This window comes from Callorhinus ursinus, unplaced genomic scaffold (genome assembly GCF_003265705.2).
Source record: "Callorhinus ursinus isolate GAN/ISIS: 27379988/994484 unplaced genomic scaffold, GSC_fseal_2.0 scaffold1, whole genome shotgun sequence".
Classification (NCBI taxonomy): Eukaryota; Metazoa; Chordata; class Mammalia; order Carnivora; family Otariidae; genus Callorhinus; species Callorhinus ursinus.
The window spans coordinates 3,842,441-3,853,827 of NW_027397063.1; the positions used below are offsets into that span (position 1 = coordinate 3,842,441).

The window sequence follows — 11,387 nt, forward strand, 5'->3', positions numbered from 1 at the left end:
AACCTTAAACAGAGAAGTGTTAGCATGTTATATATGTTTTTAAAGATCATTCTGGGGGCGCTTGGGTGGCTCAGTTGATTAAATGTCCGACTTTTGATCTCAACTCAGGTCTCGATCTCAGGTACGTTAAGTTCAAACCCCGCATTGGGCTCCGTCCTGGCCATGGCACTTACTTAAAGAAAGATCATTCCAAGACTTCCATTTTCAAAAAACACCATTAGAGAGATTGAAAAGAGATGACATAAAGTTGAAAATAATATATATAACACATAAACAAGTAATTCATCTAGAAAAAATATATATATATATATATTTTTAAGGTTTTTTATTTATTTGACAGAGAAAGACACAGCCAGAGAGGGAGCACAAGCAGGGGGAGTAGGAGAGGGAGAAGCAGGCTTCCCGCGGAGCAGGGAACCCGATGTGGGGCTTGATCCCAGGACCCTGGGACCATGACCTGAGCCGAAGGCAGACGCTTAACGACTGAGCCACCCAGGCGCCAATTCCTATAAATCAGTTAAGAAAAAGACAACAGAAAAATTGATAAAGACTTGAACATTCATTTGACAAAAGGAATTCCAGATGGCCAGCAAACACAGAAAGGTGCTCAACATTAGCAGTCATGAGGGAAAAGCAAGTTAAAATCATAGTAAGAAACCATTACACACCCAAATGATTGATAAGAATGTATAATCATGCCAGGGGTTGACAAGGATGTTCATAGTAAAAGGAGCTCTGTTACACAGCTATGGGAGAGTGAATTCAGACAGCCACTTCGGGAACATGTAAAGTCAAAGGTTGTATACCTGCGACCTGGGATTTCCATTCAAGAGTACTGTCCTAGAGAAAACCTATGTGACAGCATAACACCACCTTTTATGTGAGAGCATTTTTAGCAGCATTGTTTATAACTGTCACAAACTGAACACAACACCCATCCTCCTCGACTGGAGAGTGCATCACCAAATGAAAGTGTTCTCACATAGTGGAATGCCATGAAACACCCGAAAAAGGAAAGCACTACAGTCATGTTTCCAAAAATGAGTGTGTCTTAAAAACAATGTTGAAGGAAAATAAGCAAGATAGAAAAGAGTGCATATGGTGTGACTCCATTTAGGTAAAGTTCCAAAACAGGCAAAACTCAATTACATTGTTTAGGACTGCATCCGTGGGTCATAAACGATGAAGATGAACAGGAATTGGAAGTCAGCCTGGTGGCGACCTCTGGTGGCAGAGACGAGGCTGTGGGGATGTGGGCTGTGTGCTCTGTCTTGAATGGGATGGGGATTACTTGTCTATTTGCTTTGTATTTATCCACCCATCTGTACTTATGTTCCGTGTACTTTTCTGCATGTGTTTTATTTCACAGTATAATGTTTTAAAAAATGCACACACAGCCGGCTCCTGTGCTGAGGGTGCATTTTGTGTGGGCAAGAATGGAACTAGGGAAACCAAAATATAGGCGAAAGATGTAATAGGAGTAGTGGCTTGGACCAGGGCCACGGTGGGAGCAGAGACGGTGAGAGAGACAGATCCAGGAGGCAGGACTAACAGGACTTGCTAATCGGTTGCTCCCTCTTGTTCTTTGTGACAGTTCACAAACCAGAAAAAGTTACATGGACCGAAGCCGCTGGAACCATTCGGGATGGAGTACGAGCCTATACAGCTCTGCATTATCTTTCTCATCTCTCTCCTGGAAAATCAGTCCTGATCATGGATGGAGCAAGTGTAGGTGCTAATAGTTCTGCTAAGACACAGATCAAAATCCAGTAAACTTCAGAAATAGGCCATCCATTTGCTAATAGAATTCTTTACCAATAGCTTGTTCACTACCCATTTTGTTAAAATATAAAATGGGCAGCTTTTATTAATAGGAGATAAAAATTAGACTTAAGTGTGTTTAGTTTCTATTACTTTGAATCTGCTAGTACATTAAAAAAGCAGACAAGCCATGTTTTTATGCCTGATACACAAAGCCTGAAATAGCTCATGAAATCTTTGAGGCTATGCCCCAAAATTCCCTACCAATTTTGTGTATCCCTCACACTTACACCTACATTGATAAGATGTACATTTATAGACAGGTCACATAAGATAAAAAATATGCTGTTGTCAACACATTGCATGTATCAGCAAAAAAATAGTTCAAGGCACTAAAAATATGTAAAAATAGATTATAATCTAAAAATGTTAAAAAACTTGGGGTGAATTTTTGTACCTTTATTTTCTATCTGGCTGTTGATGAAAATGCTTTTATCCCCTGTTTTGCTTTGCAAAAAAGGCAGAACTGTCTTTGGCATTGGTTTCAACCTAATATCCAGCATCACGATAGAAATGTTTCCCAAACTTACCCCTCGGGTCAGCAGAAGGATGGAGCTTTTGAGAGTGCTTTGATCTTTAAAAAGAGATAGCTAGACTCATACATGTACGTGAAATTAGCTTAGAACATCATGCTGACAAGGCCCTTAAAAGCCCATTTTTCTCTTACTGAGGCCATGTTTCTGAATGTAGCCCTCCATCTTGAAATTATGTGCAATGGTCAGACTGGGTGGGAGCATGTGGCACACACACTCCTTTTCTGCCACCCCTTCTGAAGAAGAAAGTCAGTCAAATGTCTCAACCTTGTCCATATTTTTTTTTCTTTTTCTATCAGATAATATTTAAAAATATGCTAAAGTAGCGCTAAACTATGACACTTTATTAAATAGCCTGTAAAGCAAGTTAGATATGGCCTCTGCCTTATATCTGTGAACCCACTGTGTATTTTTTTCTACACAGGCACTTGGTATGATAGCTATTCAGTTAGCACACCACAGAGGAGCCAAAGTGATTTCAACAGCAGGCAGCCTTGAAGACAAGCAATGCCTCGAAAGACTTAGGCCTTCTATAGGTGGGTAATACTACTCAACACAGACTTTACAACAGAAAATTTTGAAGAGATTTCACCTTAAAGACTATACTAGTAAAACAAAGTGCAAAATCCCAAATGAAAGTCACTGTTAAAATGCACTTAGTATCCGTGCTAAGTCCAAGTTTACCTAAGTGATAGTTTTAATTTTTATTCTTTTTAAACCCACATCTCTCAATGTTTTTTCTTTTTTGCCCCACTGTCATCAACTTACCCAGGTTTGAATTAGCTCCACTTTGACATAGTTTAACAATACCTGATGCCTCTTTGGTTTTATTCAATAAATCAGTATATGTTTGCATCACTCTGTAGGTCTCTCAACATCTTTTATTCAGTGATACACCTCTAAAGTTGTCTGTTTTCTGTGATATGCTAGGAAGGAGGATGATCCACCTAAAAAACACAGGTCAGATATAGTTTATGATGAGCAGGATATGGTGGAGACTGGGGAGCTCTTGAAAAGATTGAACCTAAGGACCTAAATGTGAGACCTGAAGCTATAAAAATCCTAGAAGAGAGCATAGGCAGTAATTTCTCTGACATCAGCTCTAGCAACTTTTTCTAGGTGTGTCTCCTGAGGCAAGGGAAATAAAAGCAAAAATAAACTATTGGGACTACATTAAAATAAGTTCCTGCACAGCGAAGGAGACAATCAACAAAACTAAAAGACAACCTACTAAATAAGAGAAGATACTTGCAAATGACATCTCTGATAAAGGGTTAGTATCCAGAATACATAAAGAACACTCAGAAAACAAATAATCCAACTAAAAATGGGTAGAAGACATGAACAGGTATTTCTCCAAAGAAGAAATATAGATGGCCAACAGACACATGAAAAGATGCTTGACATCACTCATCATCAGGGAAATGCAAATCAAAACTACAGTGAGATATCCTCTCACACCTGTCATATGGCTAAAATAAAAAACACAAGAAGCAACAAGTGTTGGAGAGGATGTGGAGAAATAGGAACCCTCATACACTATTGGTGGGAATGCAGAGTGGTGCAGCCATGTGGAAAACAGTATGAAGATTCCTCAAAAAGTTAAAAATGGAACTACCCTATGATTGAGTAATCATACTACTGGGTATTTCCCAAAAAATATAAAACATTAATTCAGAGGAATACACGCACCCCTTTGTTTATTGCAGCATTAATATTTACAATAGCCAAGTAACAGAAGGAGCCCAAATGTCCATCAGCTGATGAATGGATAAAGAAGATGTGGTACATATATACAATGGAGTATTATTCAACCATAAAAAAGAATGAAATCTTGCCATTTGCAACAACATGGACGGAGCTAGAAAGCATAAAGCTAAGCAAAATAAGCTAGTCAGAGAAAGAAATACCACATGGTTCCACTCATGGAATTTAAGAAACAAAAATGCACAAAGGAAAAAAAAAGACAAACCAAGAAACAGACTCTTTTTAAAGATTTTATTTATTTCACAGAGAGAGACACAGCAAGAGAGGGAACACAAGCAGGGGGAGTGGGAGAGGGAGAAGCGGGGAGCCCGATGCGGGGCTCGATCCCAGGACCCTGGGACCATGACCTGAGCCGAAGGCAGACGCTTAACGACTGAGCCACCCAGGCGCCCCAAGAAACAGACTCTTAACTGTAGAGAACAAACTGATGGTCACCAGGGGGGTGGGGGAAATAGGTGGGTATAACACTATGTTAACTATACTGGAATTTTTTTTTAATTAATAAATGCACAACAAAAAATGAGAAGATTGAACCTATCTGACCAACAACACAATGGAAAGGAAAAAGAAAACAGACTGAAAAAAATGACCAAGAAGAGGAGAAAGAGGAATGGAGAAACTAACAGATGAAGAGACAAGAGGCTGTGCCATAGTGTAGGTGAGGGGTGGGCAGGAAGGGGAGGCAGGTTGATTGAGTGTTAGTATGAATGATCTATCCTGAAGTCCTCAGCGATCCTGTGTCAGCGAACCATGGGAGCAGTATCTAGGGGATGTAACCAGCTTGTCCAAGGAGCTACAAGGAGATTGGGGTGGGATTTGAACCCAGGCCTGCCTAACATTAAAGCCCCTCTTACATCCATTGTTACCTTATGCCTCTGGCAGAGATAACCAAAACACAAAAGAAAGGTTAAGGCAGGGACTGGAGAAAGGAAAAAAAGGAAGAGATTGGAAATGGAATGGAGGAGGGTTGGAAAGCATGAACAGTACTGTTGAAGGAAGAGGTTTCTTAATGGTTAACCCTGCCCTTCCGAGGTGCCTCAGTCCCCTTTCCCTTGTGTCCTCCCTACTCCCACCCCTGACCCCATCTTAGACCACGGTCGTTCTACACCACCAATCGGAGCTGTGCTGAGAGGAATTCTCTTTTAGAAGAAGATACTAAAGCTACGAAAATGAATTATAAACATGAGTCTTCATTTGAAGACTGTCATTTGACAGTTCAAATGCTGAGATTTTTTTTTTAATCTCATTGGCTTGTTCTATTGAGATAACACTCTAAAAGTAGTTTAGTTTTCACTAACTGCTCAAAATAATCATGTTTTTTTCCTTAACCTTCAGGACTTTTCTTCATTTGGGGGAGCAAGTGGGGAAGGGAGCCAGGGGGATTTCTATGACTGAAGAAGGATAAAACAGTCTCTAATAGAGAAGTATCATATCGAACAAATACATTTTTTACGTTTTAGCTCTAAACTCTATTAAATCTAAACATACTTAAGAATTTTCTTAATCTTTCAGTTTATGCCTTAATATATGTGTATCTCTGTAGTTCACAGATTCTCTGTTCTGACTATATATCTTTTACTGTTGGGAAACAGTCCTCTTTTTTAGTAGACGAACCTTGGAACGCATCATCTGCAAAATGTTTAATATTTTTATTTTATTGAATATACCAGTCCCTTCCTTTAAATTGATCCTTACCTACTATTGGGTTAGAAGAGAAAAAGTAAAATTTGGATCCAGTAATTGTTTGAACCACTCCATACGTTTCAGGGAACAGATATTTGTTTGCTTTTCTTTTTCTTTTTCTCTGATTTGTTTGTGTTGATTGCATAGAGAACTATACAATTGCCTGACTTCTGTCCTTTGCAGCCCGAGTCATCGATGTATCTAATGGGAAAGCCCATGTTGCTGAAAGCTGTTTAGAAGAAACAGGAGGCCTGGGAGTAGATATTGTCCTAGATGCTGGAGGTGGGTACTTTACTAGATCAGTAGTATGTGTCATTTTTGTAGTGTGATGGGTGCAGTGTGTATGTATATATAAAACCAGGTAATAATTATTACATACTTAATAAATTGATGTCATGTTTTGTTTTTAACTTTTCTCTTTAAACTGGAGCTTCCTGAATCCCATTGTAAACACTGTCTGGAAGAGAGAGCATGCTTGCCTTTAAGATACAGGCATTGGAGTTTAAGTGTTTCTACACAAATGAACAAACATCATCTTCTCAGTTGGTTCCCAGATAATACACATTCGTTCAGCTCTCAGCCAGATGCTTAGTTCTGCCATGTCTGGCTGCCCTCTATTGGATGGCTGACTTCTGCAATCTCTATTTGGAAAAAGCACAGAATTTTGTTCCATTTTTACCTTCCTTGACCTTTTGTTATTTAACCAGTATCTATTTAACACCTAATCTGTACCCCACTAGATAGTGCCATTGCACAGAAAGCACAGGATTCACAAGCCTACAAAGGGATTCTATTCGTACTTTGTTAAGAAATATCTTCTTATTTCTTATGGGAATCTTCTTATGGGAATCATTCCTATGAATGATGCTGTGACCATCTTAATGTGTTTCTTTTTAACCAGTATTTTCAGGGCTTGAAATGAACTCAGAAGATCACTTCTTGGCCTTTTGGCTAAGATCAACTATGAAAATTAACAGAAAAATCTTTCAGTGGAAGTGAATGTGTATTTCATTAACTTTTCAAATGTACATTTCAATAATTATGTCAGTGTATGACTATCTTGAGTCTATGAGTTCCTTAATCAGAAGTCAACTTTTCCCAAAGAATTAAGCTATCAATATCATGATTAAAACTATCAATCTTAGTTATGTGTTAGGTTACCTTGCCTGGTTTTCAAATGAAAATAAACTTTTTGTTATTACACTTACAATTGAATCTACAGTAAATTTTATGACCAGTTTTAACGCAAAAAGTGTATTTTAAGGTGTCTGAATACATTGTGTGTTATTTTTTCTAAGAAAAATGCTTCCTCATTCCTACTTAAAAAGTAAAGACTAGTTTGAAGAATAAATTTTTGCCAGATTACTATAAAATATATTTCTTGTCTCTCTCTCTCTCTCTTTTTAAACTATTCCCTTGTAAGTGAGATTATATAGTAAAGATGACGAACCAGCTGTAAAATTACAACTACTACCACATAAACATGACATCATCACACTTCTTGGTGTTGGAGGCCATTGGGTAACAACAGAAGAAAACCTGCAGGTATTATCAGAAACAATAAAACATTACTGTTACACCGAAAGGATGTATTTAACAAAGAATAATGCCTAAGTCTTTGAGGCAAGATGTGAGGAAATTATAAATTCTGAATTATACCTGTTCCTAAAGAAATGTAGCTTTCTTTTTTAGTTTAGATACATGTTGGCCAAAATGTAGAAATAGTGCCTAATAGAGGAGTTCATGGAACTTTTATTTAGTGGTTTGGAAGAAGTGACTTCTGAATTTTTTAGTAGTATTTCCAATAAGATTTTTTTTTCTTGTTGTTGACATATTGTTGATATATACTTAGCAAAATATTTCTGTACAAAATTATGACAATTTCCCATTCACATTGGAATTTACTACAAATGTGTGTATATACATTGTCTCCCAAAGTTAGTTTCTCAACAGTATTCAAATTTTCTTATCATGGTTGATATGCAAATACCATAATCCTCATATATCAATAATCTTCACTAATTTTCTGACATCCTCATGAAGATAACTGATAAGTAGCAGCCAGAAATCTCACTCACACACACGCACGCACTCACGCACACACATATACACACACGTGCGTGCACACAGGCTACCACTCCATCACCTCTGCATAGGCCTTCCATCTGACCTTGCCGTTTTGTCATTTTGGACAATGAATTAGAAGAGAAAACATTAACAGTTTACATATTGTTATTAAAGTTTGTATACTGTTTATTTGTGATTTGGGTATTTAATTTGCATAGAAGTTTTTCTGGCTCAGGATTACCAGTCGTCTGTCTACTATTAAACTCACAGTCATTGATTAGTCTCTGTGCATTCTATCCAAGTTGGATCCTCCAGATAGCCATTGCCTTTTCCTCAAGGGAGCAACGGTGGCTTTCCTTAATGACGAAGTTTGGAATTTGTCAAATGTGCAACAGGGAAAATATCTTTATATCCTTTTTATCTACTGACCAGAGTTTCTGGCTTGAAATTTACCATGTACTCTCATTAAGTTCTTTAATAATGATAATTGATAATAATAATAGCTAACTTTCATTGAGCATGCCAAACAGTGTTCCAAGTGCTTTGTAGGTTTTAATGTATTTAAACATTAAAACAGCCCTATAAGGTGTAAGTACTATCATTATCCCTGTCTCACAGGTGAAGAAACTGAAGTATAAAAAAAGTTAATACATGTTCCAGAATGCAGCTAAAAAGTGGTGGGACAGGAATCATCCAGGTAGTCATGCTCGTTTGTGAATGGGAGATAAACCACAAGGCACACGTAAAATTTTATTTCATTTTCAACTTGGCATTATGGAAATTACACATCCCCTTGAAAGGCTGCATCCTTAATCTAAGCTCTCATGGTGCTATTACATAAGACATTGCAGAATGCTTATCTGCACTGAAGAGTTTGTGGGGTGTTTTAAGATTAACAGTGCTAGAAAATCTTCATCAAATGAAGATGGGTTTGATTTTTTTTTTAATGGAATTCATTCAGAGAAAAAAATCTGGCAAATGAAGCCAAATCATTCCAGTTTTGGTGAAAGTAATGAAATCTTGTCTTGAGAATGTGAAAGCAGTCCCAAAAGAATGGTCCAAACCTCTTTAGAGCAGGGTCAAACTTATGAATAAAACTTTTTTTTCTAAGATAACTGTTTTAAAGGTAGTTGCACCTGCTAAAAATTTTAATATATTGGATAAAACATAAGTTCTTGTTATTTAATAGCGTATATCTATGCGAAGAAAGAAACTTGTGAGCCTTAAGTTTGTCTCCACTGAATATCGTACTTTGCTTTTGTTAAATGTGTGTAGTTATATACACGTCATACTTATAAAAGCCCACCTCCTCTAAGAGCAATGACGGAATTAATTCAGAGCTTTCAAATAGGAGTATTTCATTAGTATCCTGGATACATTGAGTTGTAAAAAGTACATTTCAGAACCAGAACATCCCCTATGTAGTGAATGTGTGAGTTGAACGTATTTCTGAATAAGTATTTTTCTTTAAATTTGGAAAATAGACTTAAATTTTAACTTTCTAGAAGAGTTCTTTAAATTTCAATTTTAAGCAATTGAATTGTCCACTAACATTGTAATTATCAAGAATCCCATGGGACGTTAACAGCAGAGAACAAACACCATGTGTTAAGAGTAACACTAGGTAGTACGTTTTGAATCTTACATGTCAGGAGCTAGGCTGGCTCCTTTGCCTGCGTTATTTAATTCCCTCCGTACACACACACTCTCATAGTTACTGTTGGCATTTTCACTTAACAGAAGTAGTAAGAGAATTTGCAATATGGGGGAAATTCTTTAGGTCCTCTTTAAGAAAATCTTTAAAATGGCTTATGTTCGTACTTTCTAATCTACATTTTCTGAAGTCCTGAATTTTCAAGTCCCAAATCAGACTCTAGTCCTCACTTGTGCTAAACCCCCCCTCAATCAGTTCACATGTGAGCCAGTTGCTGCTTGTGATTTCACAGACCTCCTTCCGACTGTGTGATTATATGCCATACGTCATTCTCTAGTACTAGCGATTACATAGACTCTCAATCCTAAAACTGTCATTGCAATTTTTAAATGACTCAATTTTTGTCTTAATTTTACACTTATTTTTTGATTCTCATAGTGACAAAATATAGTTTAACTTTTCTGCACACAAATTTTGAGCCAATGAGCAGCCAGTTTAGTAAATAAATGTGCACCTAACATAAGAGATATAAGTGCTAACATTGTTTTTAACGAAAAATATCATACATAGTGCTAAAAGGAAAACCTGACACCACTACACTCCTACCCGGTTGGGATAACACTAGTCGTTACTTAGTACGAGGCATGAGGCTTGCTGCTTCTGCCACTTGTCCTAACTTAGAAGTGTAGGCTCTATTATGTTTCCACTTCTCTCACATCAGTTCCCCATTTCCCTGTTTTCAGGGTAAACTTCACAGCTTACAGAATTTTTGTAAATTAAATTCTCAATTTCTGAGAGTGCTGAATTTAAATAGGTGACCTGCCTAACATCTATTTCTTGACTGGTTTTGTTCATTTCTCTCTCTGTTACATTGCTACCTTAATAATCTTTCCAGCTACGTATCTTAAAAGATGTGATGGAGAAGTTATCAAGTGGAGTCTTTAGGTATGCTAAGTAACCAAATCATTGTTTATTTTTTCTATTCTCGAGGTAAGGCAAGCATTTCCACTTCTGTTTCAGTTTTCACAGCATACCTATTGCCACCATATTTTATTTTGTTTGGATAAAGAAGCTGCTCTTTAATATTTCTCGAAGTGTATCTTGTGATACACCAATAAGTATTCCCTAAGCTAGAAGTGGCTCATGAGTTCTCCTTAATCCGTTCCGTACCACACCACACAACCTTTGCTTTTCTCATCACCCTTCCCGAAGTAACATAAAATAACCCATAGCTTGAGAAGAGGGAAAAGTACAGTTTTGGTTTTTTAAGTTGGATCTGGGAGTGGATAAAGTAGGCATTTTTCCCCCATCAAAACTTAATCATTTTTAACAGTGGAAATACTAATGGACACGTTTGTTTGGATTATTTAAAATAATAGAATTGGGGTGCCCGGGTGGCCCAGTTGGTTGGGCATCTGACTTCAGCTCAGGTCATGATCTCCAGGTCCTGGGATAGAGTCCCAGGTCAGCCTCCCCACTCAGTGGGGAGTCTGCTTCTCCTTTTCCTTCTCCCTTTGCCCTTCCCCTTGCTCCTGCATTCTCTCTCAAATAAGTAAATAAAATCTTAAAAAAATAATAGAATTGAACTATAGCAATTGTCAACTACCATCCTATTGTTCTACTCATCTTTACCTTGACCTAACTTTATAATTTCATTCTTCCTCAGGCCTCAGTTGGATGAACCCATTCCACTGTATGAGGCGAAAGTTTCCATGGAAGTTGTTCAGAAAAATCAAGGAAGAAAAAAGCAAGTTGTTCAATTTTAATTTTGTTCTTTCTCAGACCTCAGTTGAATAAACCCCTTCCAGTACTTGAAGCCAGAGTTTCCTTGGGAATTGTTCAGAAAAGTCAAGGAAGATAAA

The 11,387-nt window shown here is 37.4% G+C and overlaps 1 protein-coding gene across 6 annotated transcripts in view; it reads left to right on the forward strand.

Moving 5' to 3' along the window:
- Positions 1 to 11,341, forward strand: part of CRYZL1 (crystallin zeta like 1) — a 36,850-nt gene extending 25,509 nt beyond the window's left edge. For 2 of the 6 annotated variants that reach the window (XM_025871914.2, XM_025871893.2), the window contains exons 7-13: positions 1,595 to 1,728; positions 2,779 to 2,890; positions 5,988 to 6,086; positions 7,228 to 7,349; positions 8,174 to 8,279; positions 10,425 to 10,470; positions 11,192 to 11,341. In XM_025871914.2, coding sequence (XP_025727699.1) covers positions 1,595 to 1,728; positions 2,779 to 2,890; positions 5,988 to 6,086; positions 7,228 to 7,349; positions 8,174 to 8,279; positions 10,425 to 10,470; positions 11,192 to 11,291 — 719 coding nt within the window. In that variant the 3' untranslated portion in view covers positions 11,292 to 11,341. Of the gene's footprint in view, positions 1 to 1,594; positions 1,729 to 2,778; positions 2,891 to 5,987; positions 6,087 to 6,705; positions 6,942 to 7,227; positions 7,350 to 8,173; positions 8,280 to 10,420; positions 10,471 to 11,191 lie in introns of those variants that run through there. The other 4 variants (XM_025871909.1, XM_073891130.1, XM_073891135.1 and 1 more) reach the window with 4 other exon arrangements.
- The last annotated feature ends 46 nt before the right edge of the window (positions 11,342 to 11,387 follow it).